This window comes from Mirounga leonina, unplaced genomic scaffold (assembly GCF_011800145.1).
Source record: "Mirounga leonina isolate KUSES-001 unplaced genomic scaffold, KU_Mleo_1.0 Mir_115, whole genome shotgun sequence".
NCBI lineage: Eukaryota > Metazoa > Chordata > Mammalia > Carnivora > Phocidae > Mirounga > Mirounga leonina.
Window position 1 is genome coordinate 7,484,968 of NW_023270268.1, and position 17,220 is coordinate 7,502,187.

Sequence of the window (17,220 nt, forward strand, 5' to 3'; positions counted from 1 at the left end):
GGTCCAAGTTTCCCCAGATATCCAAAAGTTTGCTTTGCGCCATTATTTATTACCCATTTTCTCTAACCAAAAGAAATCAGAAGGGAATTTTTGCTTTTATAAAATGGTGATTGTTTTTTTGTCTTTACACCATCTCAGCTTATAAAAGGCTTCATATGAACGCTTTACTTTTGGATAGCAGGGAATACCTGTACCAACTTGCAGGGACACTTGTTAGGTTTCTGTTTTTCCAAGTGTAAGAGAAAATAGAAAAATTGTGCTTTCAAATTCATTTCTTTTTTCCTCATAGCATGAAGAACAGGGATAGAAATAGAGGATAAGAAGAGAAAAGTCATTAAAAGTGCTTTAATTCTTAAATGTTAATTAAAGAAGATTTACGTTTTCTTGCTTACCAGACTATATGTGGATAACAAAAGAGAGAGTGTTTCCATTTATTTCTGTTTATACCTCAGTCAAGTGGGCTTTCTCGGTACTTGTAAAAAATGTTAGCTATCTTGTCTAAATTTCATCGTGCCAATGTGAGATCAACATAGCTTTACCTGGAAGAGTGCCTACTTTTCCCTCCAAAAAGACAGTATTAATATTCCCTTCTTAATCCTTGTTTTGTTTCTTGAAATCATGGTAGATTATTGAAGTTTATGATTAAATTTTCTTTGGTTGATGTTATTGTTTTGGTTTTTCTCATTTGTTCTTTGTTTTTCTTGCCACTTTAAACAGATTGGCAAAACTTAGAAAGCATAAAATGATTAAAAAATGAATTTTGTTCCTTTAGACCTTGAAGGGAATTCATAATTTTAGAGCCTCCGGAGATTATGACAATGACTGTACAAACCCTATAACACCCCTTTGTACGCAGCCTGACCAGGTTATTAAAGGTGAGTAAGGAAGGTGGAAGGTATTATACCTTTTACCGAGGTTAATTATCGTTACTAAGAGACTGACAAAAATAAAGGAAGTGACCTTCCTTTAAATGTAATTCTGATGGCAACAGAAGACACAGTGTGTTGGTTTATTTTTAATAGAAGAAAAATATTTTTAAAATGCTATTTAGTGACTTTTGAAAGGGGAGTTTCTTGAGGTAATCTTTTTTTCCCAGCATCAGAATAGTCATAGTCTGGGTCGAGCCAAGAACCACTTTGTAAAATATGTAGGGTTGAATGTTGTCTTTTGGCACAAGGCAGAACAAGTCCGATCTGGTCCCTGACTTCTCTGTGCTCCAGCGGGAAGTGGCAGCTCTGACTTGAAGGCTCAGGTGAGGAGTAGAATGCTGAGCGGTGCATTCAGCTGCAGTTCCGTGTCCATGCTGGTGTCTTTAGAACCGCATGTCCATGCAGGAGGCAGAAGTTAGAGATGGGACTGATCCAGAGATTTCCTGTCATCATTTGAGCTTTTCCCAGTGGGTAAAACGGTTTGCCCTTAACAGTTTTCCACTGGTAGCCCCTCGGAGGAGGGGGTTTTTTCATCTATAATCTGTTTTTAAAATTGGACAGTTTGTCTTAGGTTGGCCTTAAACTGCCTTAGATATATTTATACGTGTATATATTACTATATGTGTATCTTTTGATTCACCTTCTCCTTTCTCGTGGATAGTATGATTTCTGTTGTTACATGCCAATGAGTAATTACTGCTATATGGTGAATTTAAACAGGGAATTGTTTTGCTAATTGGGTTCTTTTCCTTTAGGGGGTGCGAGTATTATTCAGTGCCACATTCTTAATGATAAGAGACATATATTAACCAAAGATACCAATAATAATGTGGCATATTGGGATGTATTGAAGGTAAGTAACTTTTTGTATTAAATATAAGTTATTGAATCATGTATCCCCTTTATTTTTTATTATAAAATATATATATGAAATAACCAAGGTAATAAGTTATGTACATTAAGATTAGATTGCAATAATACTTTTTTTGGGTGGGGTGGATACTTTTTTTTTTTTTAAGATTTTATTTATTTATTTGACAGAGAGACACAGCGAGAGAGGGAACACAAGTGGGGGAGAGGGAGAAGCAGGCTTCCCGCGGAGCAGGGAGCCCGACGCGGGGCTCGATCCCAGGACCCTGGGATCATGACCTGAGCCTAAGGCAGACGCCCAACGACTCAGCCACCCAGGCACCCCGGGGTGGATACTTTTTTATACAAGTATTTAGATAAGGCCATAGTTTATCTTTTTAAGCACCTAAAACTTGAGTGGAACCATTCCGCTTTGTTATATGCTGCCTTACCTTAAAATAAATATATCACAGTTCCTCATCCTTGACATTATTGACATTTGGGGCTGAATAAGTCTTTGTTGAGGGAAGTGGAGTAGAGTGGGATCTGTCCTGTGTATGATAGGATGTTTAGCAGCATCCCCAGCCCCTACCCACCAGGTACCAGTAACCACCTTCCCTTCTACCCCCAACTTCAGTTGTGATAGCCAGAACTCTCTCCGGACATTGCTAAATGTTTAGGGGGAGGAAGAAGCAGCAGCATACAAAATCACCCCAGGTTGAGAATCCCTGCAGTGCACAAAATAAGTTTATCCGTTTCTTAGGATTTATAGACATCACTATGAGCATCAGTTACAACTCTGTCATGTTAAGATGACCCTGTGGGATAGTTAGATGTTTTAAACCATTCAACCACATTCTAAATAGCAGTAAACAATTTATAGGCAGGGTGCCTGGGTGGCTCAGTTGGTTAAACATCTGCTTTGGGCTCAGGTCATGATCCCAGGGTTCTCATCGGGCTCCCTGCTCAGCAGGGATCCTGCTTCTCCCTCTCCTCCCTGTTCATTCTCTCTTTCTCTCAAATAAATAAATAAAATCTTTTTTTTTTTTTAAGATTTTATTTATTTATTTGAGACAGAAAGAATGAGAGACAGAGAGCATGAGAGGGAGGAGGGTCAGAGGGAGAAGCAGACTCCCTGCCGAGCAGGGAGCCCGATGCGGGACTCGATCCCGGGACTCCAGGATCATGACCTGAGCCGAAGGCAGCCGCTTAACCGACTGAGCCACCCAGGCGCCCTAAATAAAATCTTTTAAAAAAAAATTTATAGGCAGATTGAAAAGTTTGCTTTTCTTGGTGTTGTTGGTATATTTGTTCAACATCTATTTCCTGGATTGAATGAATATTGTGTGCAGAGAACTGTGTTGAGAGTCATAGATGACAGAAAGTCTGTACCATGATCACTTCTGGTAGGGACAAGGGTAGGGAAATGGGAAGGCCTTACAGACAAAAAACAGACAAATTACAGGGTAGTTTATGGACAAGGGCAATTACTTACAACTAGAGAAATCAGGTGAGCTTCGAGCTTCCTCATGGTGGAGAAATCATTTGAAGAGGGTCTTAAAGAATTCCAGCAGATGACTAATGGTAGGGCGTTTTAGGAAGAGGGAGTGAATGACAAAGACACAGGAGGGAAGGTAGTGCTCATTCAGTGACTCTGAGTTTTGTGTAATTGGAGACTAGAGGGAATGTTGGGGGGGATAGGGGTGTAAGGGTAGAAGGTGCCATTCAAGTCATTTCCCAGAGAGTCTTGAATACAGGCCCCACAGTTGGCCTTCTTTGCTATTCCCTAAAGAATCTTAATCTTAGATTGTATTGGAGCAGGAAGAATCCCATGCCTGGAGCGACAGTGGTCTGTGCAATGGGGAAGAAGCTGGAAGGCCGTGTCTTCAGCATAATGACTTGGGGATCTCAAGGAAGAGACAGATGTTGGATACATTATAAGGAAGAATTGAAAAGCTCTAGGGTTTTGGTTAGGCTCCTGGTTAGAAGAAATGTCTAGATCTAAAGAATAAGATAAACAGCTTTCTTTCTGAGAAGAAAGGACTGTCTTAATAGAAACCTTAGCCTGACTGACACTTTCACATAATGAAGCAGTTGCCTGGTGAGCATGGTTACAGAGCAAGAGGCTTTAGTAGTTGAGTGGAAAATGAAATTGCAGCAAACTCCAAAAGTCCAATTGGGTTTTCTTACGTTAGAGATACACTTCTCAGGGGACTAAAGACTCATGTTTGTTTCAGAGAGGGGTGCTGTGGAGACTGGGAGCATCCAGAGCAGCCCTGAGGACCTGGTCAGCAGGAACTTGGCTACTCTGCCACTGACGTGGCCCTAGTTCTGCCCATGGCTGGGCTTCTCCTCATGCTGACCAGCACCTGACGCTCTCCAGAACATAACAATCTAGTTGGGCCAAGCTACTCTTTCAGGGTGGGCTGACTGATTTTCTCCCGGTGGATCTGATGTTCTCTCTTGGGCAGATTAGCCAAAGCCTTGGTAGAGTCCTGCTGCCTGAATGGGAGGTAGCTCTACTTAGATGGGGCAGTAACCTGGCATGTTCCATAATTGGCATTTTTGTGTCTCTAGCAGCTTTCAGTACCTAGATACTAGACCCTGAAGTGTCAAGATCAAGTGATTGGGAGTAATGGACATGACATTAAACAGAAGTAGGGAGTCCAGAGTATTTAGGAACATGGGCTCAGAGTGAGATAGAGTTGCATGCTAATCTTGGTTCTGCTAGCTACTAGCCAATGATCTCTGGAACATGCTGAACCTCTCTAAACCTGTCTTTATTCCTAAAGTGTGAGTGGCACCTCTTTCTTGGTGAGGTTAAGGAGATGTTGGAGAAGTATTTATCGTAGTGGCTGGCACATAATGGTTAAGAAGCTGTTACACTAATGTAGGTGAGAGATCAGATATTTATCTGGACTAGGATGGAAAAAAAAAAACCCAGAATGATAATGAAGTATTGAGGCCTATTGATAAGAGAGCTGGAATAAAAGTAAAAACAAAAGAAAGTAGCAGAGTGAGTCCCAGGTTCCTGGGTCAGATAGTTTGGTAAGTGGAAGTGATGGCGGGGGGGTGATGTAAGGGAAAATGGATTGATGGGGGAAGGTAACATGCTGAGCAAGACAATGAGTTTGAGTTTATGTGAATGTCTAGGTAGATGGGACCTCACGTGCCAGTAAATGAGCTGGGCCGGAGAGACCGGCTTAGCAGTCAGTGGCTGGTGGATTATAACTGAAGCAATGGGAACATCAGAGTTTCCAAGGGTTACATCTGTACTGAAGAGAGAAGAAACCAGTCATCACCCTTCCAGGAACTGTTAGAAAAGAGGAAATCACAGAAGTGTATAATAAAAAGGGGTCGGAAAACCAAGAGCCAATGGCGGCTCAAGAACTAAATAAGCATTTCCCGAAAAGGCTTGTGGTTAGCAGCACTGGCCTATGGAGAGTTTGCGTCCAATTTGGAATGTGATGTGCCTGGGACTTAACCAATAGGGAGGATGGTGTGGAGGGGAACAGTCTTGAGAGAGTCCTAAGAGTAAAAGCCAGATAGAGTGGGTTGAGTAGTGATTGGGAGGTAGTGGAGCAATCTTTGGTGAAGTTTGACTTTGGGGAGGTGGGCAGGAAGAGGCAGTAGTGAGAGAGGATATAGGGATGGGAAGGTGAAGCAAAGATTTTGTTTTGGTGTTCAGGTATTTTTGAGATGAGAGTAATTGGAGTGTGTTCACTGCTCATGGGGAGAAGCCAGGAGAGCATGAGAGGGTAGATGACGGTACCAGGTCCCCAAGAAGTGAGGGGGTCCGGAGCACAGCACAAAGGGCACTTTTTTCCTCGCACTGGGAAGAACAGTAGCACAGAGCTAAGGGCATTTTGTCAAGGCTTCTCAAATTTTGAGGAGTGGAGGTCAGTCCTGTGCTGAGGGGCAGTGAGGGAGGTGGCAAGGCCCAACGTGAGGGTAAGTATTTGACTGGGGTGTGGTGGAGAACTGACTTTGGAAACAGAAGAAACCCCAGGTAGCAGCAATGGTGAGGTTGGAGACCGCCGTACACTTACGGCGGGAATATTGGCAAGGATTTGAGAGGCCGGCATGGCCCTTGTGGGTGTCGATGTCGTCCAGGATGTTTTTAGACTCTATTTTATTTAGACAGGTGTGAAAATGTGTAACATTTTGAACACCTAAGTCAGAATCGGTTTACCACTTAATATTGATAATTACCATGCTTTCTTTTTTGCTGTATAGGCATGTAAAGTTGAAGACCTGGGCAAAGTGGATTTTGAAGATGAAATTAAGAAAAGATTTAAGATGGTATATGTGCCAAATTGGTTCTCAGTAGACTTAAAAACAGGGGTAAGTTAGCAACTGGTATTTGTACCGTTTGGGATAGTTGAAAGTTTCTGATACAGCTCAAAATTAAGTATTATTAGTTACAGAGTCCTATGTTTTTAAGTGTGAAGACAGTAAATTTTTCATGTTAATACTTGCAAAATGCAGTTTAGAATGCCTTTTGGTATCCCAGTAAATTAAATTGTAGTTGCAGTGAATCACATGAAACACATTTTGGTTCTGAATCTGTGGCTTAGCTCTTCAGTCAAATAGTACAAATAGGGCCTTAGAGACTCATTTGGAGAATATATTGAAATGGAATGCCACTAACAGTTTTTTCTTTTGACAGATGTTGACTATTACTTTGGATGAGAGTGATTGTTTTGCTGCTTGGGTTTCTGCAAAAGATGCTGGCTTCAGCAGCCCTGATGGGTCAGATCCAAAACGTGAGTTTAAGTGTCCTTCCTTCCCTTCCTCCTTTCAAAAGCGAAGGTGGATCTGTGCTGAGTTGGGGGTTTTTTTGTTGTTGTTTTGATTTGTTTTTTGCTATCTGCTCTTTTATTTTTTTAACAGTATTTGAGGTTTTTATTTATTAGAGGTTTTTAAAATCATTTCTCAAGAAATCCATATATTCTCTCATGGAAATGGAAAATACTATTCCATTTTAAATATTTTGGGGGTCTTGATTTTTTTCACAGTCTGTGGTTTAGCTTTAACACTTGAACACTCAACACACTCTCTACCCTTAAACCTTTCTGGAAATCTGTTAGGGTAGGAAAAGTGAAGCTGGGAAACAGTTCTGTTGTTTTCCTTTTTTTTTTTTAATTGAGATATAATTGACATAACTTTATATTAGTTTCATCTTCACATGTACAACCTGATTCAGTATTTGTATATACTGCAAAATGATCACAAGTTCAGTTAATATTCATCATCACAGTACATAATTACACATTTTTCCCCTTGTGATGAGATCTTTTAAGATCTACTCTCTTAGCAACTTTCAAATATGCAGTACAGTATTATTAACTATAGTCATGCTGTACACTACATCCCCATGACTTAATTTATGTTATAACTGGAAGTTTGTACTTTTTGACTCCCATCATTTCCCTACCCCCTGCTTCTGGCAACCACCAATCTGTTCTCTGTATCTGTGAATTTTGATTTTTGGTTTTTATCTTGTTTTGTTTTTTGAGATTCTACGTATAAGTGAGATCATATGGTATTTGTCTTTCTCTGCCTAACTTACTCCATGTAGCCTTCACAGTCCACCTAAGTTATCGCAAATGGCAGGATTTTGTTCTTTTTTATGGTTGAATAACATTCCATTGTACAAACATACCATGTTTTTTCTTTATCCATTCATCCATTGATGAACATTGGTTGTTTCTATTATCTTGGCTGTTGTAAATATGGCTGCAGTGAACATGGGGGTCCATATATCTTTTCAAGTTAGTATTTCATTTTCTTTGGCTAAATACCCAGAAGTGGAATTGCTAGATAATATGGCAGTTCTATTTTTAATTTTTTGAGGAACCTCCATACTGTTTTCCACAGTGGTTGCACCAATTTACATTCCCACCAACAGTGCATGAGGGTTCCCTTTTCTCCACATTTTCATGAACACTTGTTATTTTTTATCTTCTTGGTAATAGCCATTCTAACATGTGTGAGATGATAGTTTGTGTATTTGATTCGCATTTCCCTGATAATTAGTGACGGTAAGCATTTTTTCATGTACTTTTTGGCCATCTATATGTCTTCTTTGGAAAAATGTCAATTCAGATCTTCTACCGATGTTTTTTTTTTATGATTTTATTTTATTTTATTTTTTTTTAAGATTTTATTTATTTATTTGACAGAGAGAAACATAGCGAGAGAGGGAACACAAGCAGGGGGAGTGGGAGAGGGAGAAACAGGCTTCCCGCTGAGCAGGGAGCCTGATGCGGGGCTCAATCCCAGGACCCTGGGATCATGACCTGAGCCGAAGGCAGACGCTTAACGACTGAGCCACCCAGGTGCCCCTAAGATTTTATTTTTAAATAATGTCTACACTAAACATGGGGCTCAAACTCAAAATTCCAAAATCAGGAGTCACACGCTCCACTGGCTGAGCCAGCCAGGCTCCCCTTTCTGCCCATTTTTTTAATTGGATTGCTTGTTCTTTTGCTGTTGAGTTGTATGAAGTCCTTCTATATTTGGGATATTAACGCCTTATCAGATACATGATTTGCATATATTTTCTCCCACTCCCTAGGCTGCCTTTTCATTTTGTTGATGTTACCTTGTGCAGAAGCTTTTTAGTTTGATGTAGTCCTACTAACTTTTCTGTTACTTTTGTTATTTTTGCTTTTGGTGTCAGATCCAAATAATCATCACCAAGCTCAAGGAGCTTACTGCCTATGTTTTCTTCTAGGAGTTTTATGGTTTCAGGTCTGACATTCAAGTCTTTGATCTATTTTGAGTTAATTTTTGTGTATTGTGAGAAGAGACTCAAAGAAGTCTATTGTATTTTGTTGATTATATCTTTGGTTGGTATTCTCCTAAGAATGTAGCATGTAGGCATACCTGATGTATATAAATATAGTTTTAGTGGCTCTATATGGAAATAGTTCCTTAAAGAATGTAATTCCTGTTTTTGTTTGTTCATTTTTAAAGAATGGCTATCTATATCTGAACAACCAGATAGAATATCTGTTTGCTCCATATTATTATTTCTTTAAACATTCGAAGATAAATTTTAATAGATGTGGCAAAATCTTTCAAGTCTTGCTTTTGAACATCATTGGCATTGGGTTAAGAATTTAATATCAGGGGGCGTGTGGGTGGCTCAGATGGTTAAGCATCTGCCTTCGGTTCAGGTCATGATCTCAGGGTCCTGGGATCGAGTCCCGCATGGGGCTCCCTGCTCAGCAGGGAGCCTGCTTCTCCCTCTCCTTCTACTACTCCCCCTGCTTGTGTTCTCGCGCCCTGTCAAATAAATAAAATCTTAAAAAAAAAAAAAAAAAAGAATTGGGCACCTGGGTGGCTCAGTCAGTTAAGCGACTGATTTCAGCTCAGGTCATGATCCTGGAGTCCCGGGATCGAGTCCTGCATCGGGCTCCCTGCTCAGCAGGGGGTCTGCTTCTCCCTCTGCCCTCTTCCCTCTCGTGCTCTCTGTCTCTCATTCTCTCTCTCTCAAATAAATAAATAAAATCTTAAAAAAAAAAAAAAAGAGTATCAGAATATGTGGAAACAATTTTTATTCCTTTCCCTCTGTTTTTAGGCTAAAGCTAATAAATCTTTTCCATTTCTTTTCATTTTATTTAACTCCTTTGCAGTGAACTTAGGAGGACTTTTACTCCAGGCACTCCTAGAATATTGGCCTAGAACCCATGTGAATCCAATGGATGAAGAAGAAAACGAAGTAAACCATGGTTCGTGTTTTTATATCAGGATAATTGATTTAAAATTACTTAGAAGTTTAAGATACTTGGAGTGTTTGTTATTCCAGGAATGTTTAAGAAACATTTAAGAAGCATTTGCTAAGTCATGACATAATAAACAACTTGTGATGTGCCCAGTTTATCACCCTCCCTTCCACAGATCAAAGAATATCCAGTCTTAACTAAGATTCCAGGAGCACTTTCAATCAGTGAAGCTGCTCAAGAGGGATTAAAAAAACCTCTACATATTTAAATGACCTTTGTCCTTAAAAGCAAGCAACTTAGCAACCTTCTTCCAAAGATACTTCTCAAGAGTAGCTGTGGCCCTGCTGGACTTACCTCCAGAGCCAGCTAATGAGCTACATCGAAAGCCATTTCTGTCCTTATGTCATCATAGTTCATGTCAGCCTGAAACACAGACATTACCAAGTCTGGTGATTCTACCTGATCTTGGCTCTAAACATTTCAGAAAATCAAATTCCAACTCAGAAGTGTCAGGATAAATGAACAAGTATTTGTAAGAATTAATGTCACTGAGGACATTGTAAAGCTGTGCGTGCCACAGGCAGTGGCCGTAACTTTCTCTGAGCAGCAGAGAACATGTTTTGAATTTATAAGTCTGGTTCAGTTTGATTGAAGAAAGGAGAAAAAAAGAAATTTCACAGCTCATATGTTACCCGCAGCTGGTTGAAGAGTCCTTGGGTCCCACCTACCACGGCCTTACTCTGCTGAATATTCTCTGAATTCTCTGAAGATTCTGCTGAAGATGGTCCACTTGTGGTGGTCAACAATGATGAGGATCTCCTGCCAGAGACTTCGGTCTGGCTGACTCATTGGAAATGATTTTTGGAGTTTAAATCTCTTGTGCAAGGATGGCATGCTTCTCTGCAAGCCATTCTTCTGATGTCCCTGTCAGAGAGGACACTGACCCCATCCGTGGTGGCTTTTCTTTTATGTCACCTGGCCCACTCCCCTCCCCATCAGAATTGTGCAGTGGCTTCTGAGCCAGAGAAATTCAATGGAAAGGTCTTTCCACAGAGGCTTGAAAAAGCTAAGTTTTAGTGTGGGCTCTGCCGTTTATCAGCTGTGTCACTGTGGGCATGTCGTTTCCAGTTCTTGGCTCATCCCTCTCCATCTGCACATGACAGGCAGGATGCCCTTAGAGGCCCAAGTGGACGATAAAGGTCAAAAACTAGTAGTACGGTCAGCACAGCTGGCATCCGGGCTTTGGCTGTGGGAGTAAGGAAACCCCAGATCATCCTTAAAATCAAACTGCCATAGTAAAGGCAGAGCAGGACCCACCCATCTCCCCTTCCAGCCCGATGGCTGCTTGTTCCACCTGTGCGCTCACCTGCTGTACCAGCACCATGACCAGGGGACTCTTGAGAGTCGTGTACATTCTACTCAGCAGCTCAGGTGTTCGGAGGCCTGTAGTGAGTTGTAGGCGGGGTCGATAGAGATAAATGGGCATGGACTACATACTGTAGGGACTGACGTTCTGGTAGGGCAGAGAACTCCTCAGAGCAGAGAGAACATGATGAGGTCAGAGGGAAGCATTGGTTGTTGCTACAAGAGAGGATCCAAAAGTACTGTAGGGTCAGAGGGTGAGGTTGCTTCCAGATTCACTAGGGATGCCTTTATGAACAAGGTGGTACTAGAGTGGGGCTCAACCGTACTTGGTCAGAAGATTACAGAGAAAGCAGAGTGAAATGAAATCTAGAGAGAATAATAAAAAAGAGATTTTGACTTCACTGAGGATTTTATTTTTCACCAATACCGCTGCCATTAGTTGTGGCTGCCATTAAGCATCAATTTTTGTTTCTGGCCCAAGGAATTTTTCTGAGCTTGGTGTTCTACACACATGCACACGCATGCGTGTTGCGATTTTTAAACAGACTGTCCTAGACTTTCCTGTGGCTGAAGTGGAGTTCTCTTTTTGTTTCAAATCTCAAATGTTAATCTCTTCTATTAAAATTCTCTGAAATTATACAGTCATTTCCCATAAGGTACATCACAAGTTGCTTTACTTCTTATTCTTCATAGAAACTTAACTTTGATTTGTTTTTTACCTTTATCTGACCGGCTGATTTATCAGACTAGCTTTAAAAACTTTGCAATGTTTGAAGCCTGTAGAAACAGAATGTTTAGAATCTGTGTTTTTAGCACTAGTTCTGGATACTGACACCATGTCCATCTTTTCCTAGTAAATGGGGAGCAGGAGAACCGAGTACAGAAGGGAAATGGATATTTTCAAGTGCCCCCCCACACCCCCGTGATCTTTGGTGAAGCTGGAGGACGCACGCTGTTCAGGTAGGGGCATGGAGGGCTGTAGACTCTGCCTAGGAAATCATCCCATTCGCTAAGAAATACTCAAATGTGGTAACTTGTTCTAGGGATGTGAGGGATTTGGAAGCTGTTCCATTTCCATGAGATGGTTAAGTGTCTGATGCTGTTAGACCACATTCTAATTGAGAGCTGAGCCTCTTGTGTTGAAATGAGGTCAATACTTTGCTTTAAGGCAGCTTCTCTGGTGGTTTCTACAGGAAGCTGTCACTTTCTCTACTTACCTGACGAGACTGCCGGGGTCAGGGAATTACCAGAAGTCCCTGCTCCTAGAACAGCATCAGAGTAGGTAACTTCCCTCAGGCTGGCCACACAAGATGGGCTGGGCTGCTCCTGAGAATCGTGCTCAGCGGTGCCCAACCTGAGGTGCGAGGCCGTCCTTCATGAGGCCCTGCCAGGAAGCTGGACTAGCTTCACCTCAGGTTGCCAGCCAGGCCCTGGTGGAATCACAGGGGAGAGCCCAGTAGAGTCTTCTGTGGGGCCAGAAGTAAGGAAAATGCTTGTCTTGCCCTTAAGCTCAGAATTCTCTTCCTTTATGGTAAACTCCTGAGAGTGTGTTGACCAAAACTGTCCTGATCCCTGTGATGTGTGGAGGCCTGTGCCGTGCACTGCAGCCCGGGCAGGGGACGTGTCTTGAGTGCTTTGCCTGCACCCAGCATTCCTGTCGTCACCCGAGGACTCCGAGAAGCAGCTCTAGTGTATGCGGGGGCCTGAGTGTTAGCACCTGCTGCCCCTCTTAGCCAAGTGAGCCGTTCTGCCTGGCTGCACTTTATTTCCGCAGCTGTCAAGTGGGGGTCGTCCCAAATGAGCTCTAGGGTCCCTCCCTCTAATGTTTGTCATTTGTGCTGCTTGTGTCACTGACGACCTGACGGGTTATGTTTAGGCTGCTCTGCCGAGACTCCGGGGGTGAGACCGAGTCGATGCTTCTTAATGAGACGGTGCCACAATGGGTGATTGACATCACTGTGGATGTAAGTGTCCTGCACTCCTGCTTTGCCCTTTTGTTCTGTCCAAATCACGAAGGAAATTAAGAGCAGCTTTAGACTGTACAGTCTTACGTTAGTAAAAACCAGGCTGCCAAAGGGAACCCTCCTCTGCTTCCCTGCAGTCCCAAAGTTGTGGAAGAAGTACTGGTAAATAGTTAAGTGTCTGTTTATATCTTTGTTGGATTTAGTTATAAACGTAATGTGTGCTTATTAAAGAAAATAATAAATGAATCAAGTGAAACTCCCATCTCTTTCCCAGTCATTCCTCTCTTCCACTCACTCCTGTCCTTCTCGCTGGAGGGGATAACTAGTCCTAGATCAGGCCACAACCTTCAGGACTTGTTTCTGTGCATACACAAGCAGATATTGCTGAGCTGTGTGTGCATGCATCTATTGTACACACACACATGCACAGTTCATTATTTTGCACAAAATCTGTTATACATACTGTTCTGCAACTTGGTTTGGTTTGGTTTTTCACTTAAAAATATATCTTGGACATCCTTCCTTGTCTATGTATGGGTCATTCCTCTTTAATGACTATATAGTATGTCTTTGTATAAATGTACCGTAAATTATTTAACTGGTTCCCTATTGATGGACATTAAGGTTGTTTCCAGTGTTTTCTATTACAAGCAATGCTTCAGTGAGCATCCTTGTACATGTGTCTTTGTGTACTTTTTAGGATAAATTCCTAGAAGTGGAATTGCTGGATCAAAGGGTATGCACATTTTCAATTTTGATAGATTCTGCCAAATTGCCCCCCACAAAAGCTATAGCAGCTCTCGCCGACACTGTATGTGTGCCCGTTTTTCCACACTCACCGACACTGGGTACTTTCAGCCTTTGCTAAAAGATGGCAAATATCTCATTGTCTTAATGCGGGCTGTTGTTTTTCACATGTAGTGAGGTTAAGCATATTTTCATATTGGCCATTTGTATTTCTTCTGTGAGTTGCCTTTTACTCATTTTTCTATTGGGTAATTTGTGTTTCTTACTGATTTGTAGGATTTCGTCATATTGAATATTAACTCTTTGACTATTATCTGTGTCTCTCAATCGAAGTTTTACTTTGTTCATGGCTGGTGTCTTTTGCCAAGCAAAAAGTTTGAATTTTTATGTAATCAGATTGGTCTTTTATGGCTCTGAGTTTCATGTCTTGCTTCAGTATTTCCTGCTCCAAAGTAGCAAAAATGTATTCTCCTCTCCTAGGTCTGTGGTCATTGTATATGTCTAGATCTGTAATCTATTAGAATTTATTCTGTTTGGTGTGAAGTAGGATGCTGACTTTCTCCAGATGGTTAGCCATGTGCCAAAACAATTTTTTGGATTAATCTATCCTTTTCCTACTAATTTGAAATGGTATCTTTATCACATACTAAATTTGTGTATACACATGGGTCTGTTTCTAGACTCTCTTATGTGCTGTTGACCTGTTTTATATATTCCTAAAGCCATATGAAAAGAGATTTAACCTCTAAAACTTTCAGAAAATGTGTTTTTTGTCCCAGATATACCTCCAAGAACTTAAAGCCAGTGTGACACCTGATGGATATTCTATGCTCTTCTCTAAATCTGAGCTCCCCATAAACCACTACTTCCTTTGAGTGTGAAAGTCACCTGGGATGCATTGCTGACTTTAGGCCTGTGGCTTATTCCTGAGAGGAGACATCCAGACAGGATATGACATGGAGGCTTGGAGGGGATTAAAACCCAGAGAAAAGATGACCAGTTAATTTTATCCTTCATCTAAGTATGTGTTTACTTCCTGGTAGACATCTTGGTGGTTGGCTGAAGTTTCCACTCTTGCTTAAAACCTCAGACCTGAGCTCAGAGGGAAAGAAAGTGGGAGGACCTGAGTGGCCTTTTCAGTTGGATGATAGGCCTTACCAGCCTAGAGTGTACGGTTTTGCTAAAAAGTGAATGTTGTGGGTTTCTCTCAAGACACCGAACTTTGTATTTGGGCCCTTAGGTATCAGCCCCAATGTTTTAATGTGGAATTGAGATTTTTATTTCTAGGGCTTTAAGAGTTAAAATTTGTTTCCCTTTAATACCTTGAATTGTTATTTGAGAAGAGGCATCCTGCAGCTTCATATTGCCACTGACGTATCATTTGTCTCACATATCTCTTACTTCAAAACTAAACATGATACTTTTCTGATAAATTTTCACTAAGGCCGACCTCGATGATTTGATAGCTTACTATACATTTCATAGAAAGTCAGTTTTAATTGTAAAATAACTTAACTTGCAAATCATGTTTTTCTGTTGACGTCATTTTCATTCATCAGCTAATCAAAATGATCATACCTTTCTACTTTTAATATTTCAGAAAAATATGCCCAAATTCAACAAAATTCCTTTCTACCTCCAACCTCATGCATCTTCGGGAGCAAAAACCTTAAAAAAGTAAGTAAGGGCAGTGTCACGTGATATCTAGATCTAATTAATTGCCAGAGCTTTCTTCTTCTTTATGATTGCTTTTATAGTAAAGGAGATCTATTGAAAGCTTATACAATTTACCATTTACCAAGTACCTCCTGTGGTAGGCCACAGATGTTCAAAAAAGTAAGACTTGGTTTTTGTCTCTTGCCACAGCATAGTTTAGGACACAATCTGTGTATAAAAACTGCTCTTATGGATGCTTAGGGAATGATGAGAGTAGGTGAAAGAAATGAATTGTGGGCTGGAGCTTTCCAGAAAGGCTTCTTGAAAGACATGGAATTTGAGCTGGACATGTAAGGAATGGATAGAATTTCAAAAGAGAGGTATTCCAGGTCCAGGAAATGGTTTGATTGAGGATGTGGAAGTGGGAGCATGCACAAGATCCTGAAAATTAACAAGGGCCAGTGTAGCTACAGCAGAGGATGGAGGGGTGGCCAGAAGTGGGAAAGGAAAGCTGAGGTCTCATGGATATATATCCGAGCAAGTAAAATCAACAAGACTTGAAAGCTTTTTGTTATGGAAATTTCCAAACATATACAAAAAAGAGATCAGGAGCATGAACTCCCCATTATCCTATCAGATAGCTCCAGGGTTATCGACACATGGCTGAACATTTTGCTTCATCTCTATCTCTACCTCGCCTCCCTCCCACCCACCTACACACACACCCCAGATTATTTTAAGCAAGTCCTAGATTCAGCTAAATTTAATGACTGAAGTTCAAGATGGCTTTCAGAGTTTGAGCCTGAGCTACTTGGGTAGGCCATTTTTAACTGACGTTAGTGATACAAGGTAAGTAGGTTTGGGAGTGAGGAAGTTGATGAATCTGGTTTGGGACAGGTAGAGTTTGAGGTGCCTGTGGGATGTCCATCTGGAGATACCCAGCCAGCTGTTGGGCTTGTGGCCTGGAGTTCAGGCAGGAGGTCTTGGCTGTAGGGCCGAGAGCCGTAGGAGAGATGAGCACCGGAGGAATTGGAGCCTGGTAAACACTGGGGGCTGCCTTCCCTGCCAGGAGCATTTAGTTTGCCCATGCTCTAGGATCGTCTTTAAGGGAATAAAACCCAGAAGGCTGTTCTTGATGTATGTGTAGGTTTTAAGAACATGTATTTAATCTCACTTTACACTTAATCTGTGTCTTAGGGGAACACGATGGGAATGTGTTGGCAATTCTAAAACTAGATTAAGGCAGTAACTAAAAACACTTCTTGGTTTATGTTTCTGTGCTGTTTTATCTTTATCCATTGTGAACACCAAAGAATATTTAAGAGACAGTATCCAGTGATTTCGTGATGGCACAATCTGCCCTTGCTTTTTACAGGGATAGACTCTCTGCTAGTGACATGCTCCAAGTCCGGAAAGTAATGGAACATGTTTATGAGAAAATCATCAACTTGGATAATGAGTCGCAAACCACTAGCTCTTCTAATAATGAAAAACCAGGAGAACAGGAAAAAGAAGAGGATATTGCTGTGTTGGCAGAGGAGAAAATTGAACTTTTGTGCCAGGACCAGGTAAGTGCACTTGAGGACCACGGCCCCGTTTTTTCTGGTGCCGATGCTCAGAAACTTACATGTGGTGTGATTATGGTTCCCATGTCTCTTACCTTTGGAAGTGCTGGCTCTCTCCCACCTGTTGGTGAGGCCCTTTCTGGAGGGTCCTGCAGCCCATCCTAAAGTTTCTATTTATCCCAGTGAGGTTCTCGGGAAAAGGATATGAGATTGAAATGCACACACAAATGGTGAATGTGCTGGTGGCTTGCTTTTTTTTTTCTCCTGACAAGAAAAAGACATATGATCGCCTTGATCGGCAGAGCAGTATCTGCCGTGTTGGTGTAGGATGTGAAGTGGAAGTGGGTGGAGCATTGGGGGAACTGTTTTAGATAAAGATGCACTTGAGGCATTTCCTCAGAGAAACGGCTGA

The 17,220-nt window shown here is 41.4% G+C and overlaps 1 protein-coding gene across 3 annotated transcripts in view; it reads left to right on the top strand.

Annotated features, from left to right (window-relative positions):
• The window catches only part of WDR48 (WD repeat domain 48), a 47,494-nt gene that overhangs the window by 27,100 nt on the left and 3,174 nt on the right, over positions 1-17,220 (top strand). For all 3 annotated transcript variants that reach the window (XM_034992298.1, XM_034992288.1, XM_034992306.1), the window contains 9 exons: positions 773-875; positions 1,685-1,782; positions 6,015-6,122; positions 6,448-6,544; positions 9,422-9,517; positions 11,731-11,836; positions 12,753-12,840; positions 15,188-15,264; positions 16,619-16,811. In XM_034992298.1, coding sequence (XP_034848189.1) covers positions 773-875; positions 1,685-1,782; positions 6,015-6,122; positions 6,448-6,544; positions 9,422-9,517; positions 11,731-11,836; positions 12,753-12,840; positions 15,188-15,264; positions 16,619-16,811 — 966 coding nt within the window. The remainder of the gene's footprint in view (positions 1-772; positions 876-1,684; positions 1,783-6,014; positions 6,123-6,447; positions 6,545-9,421; positions 9,518-11,730; positions 11,837-12,752; positions 12,841-15,187; positions 15,265-16,618; positions 16,812-17,220) is intronic.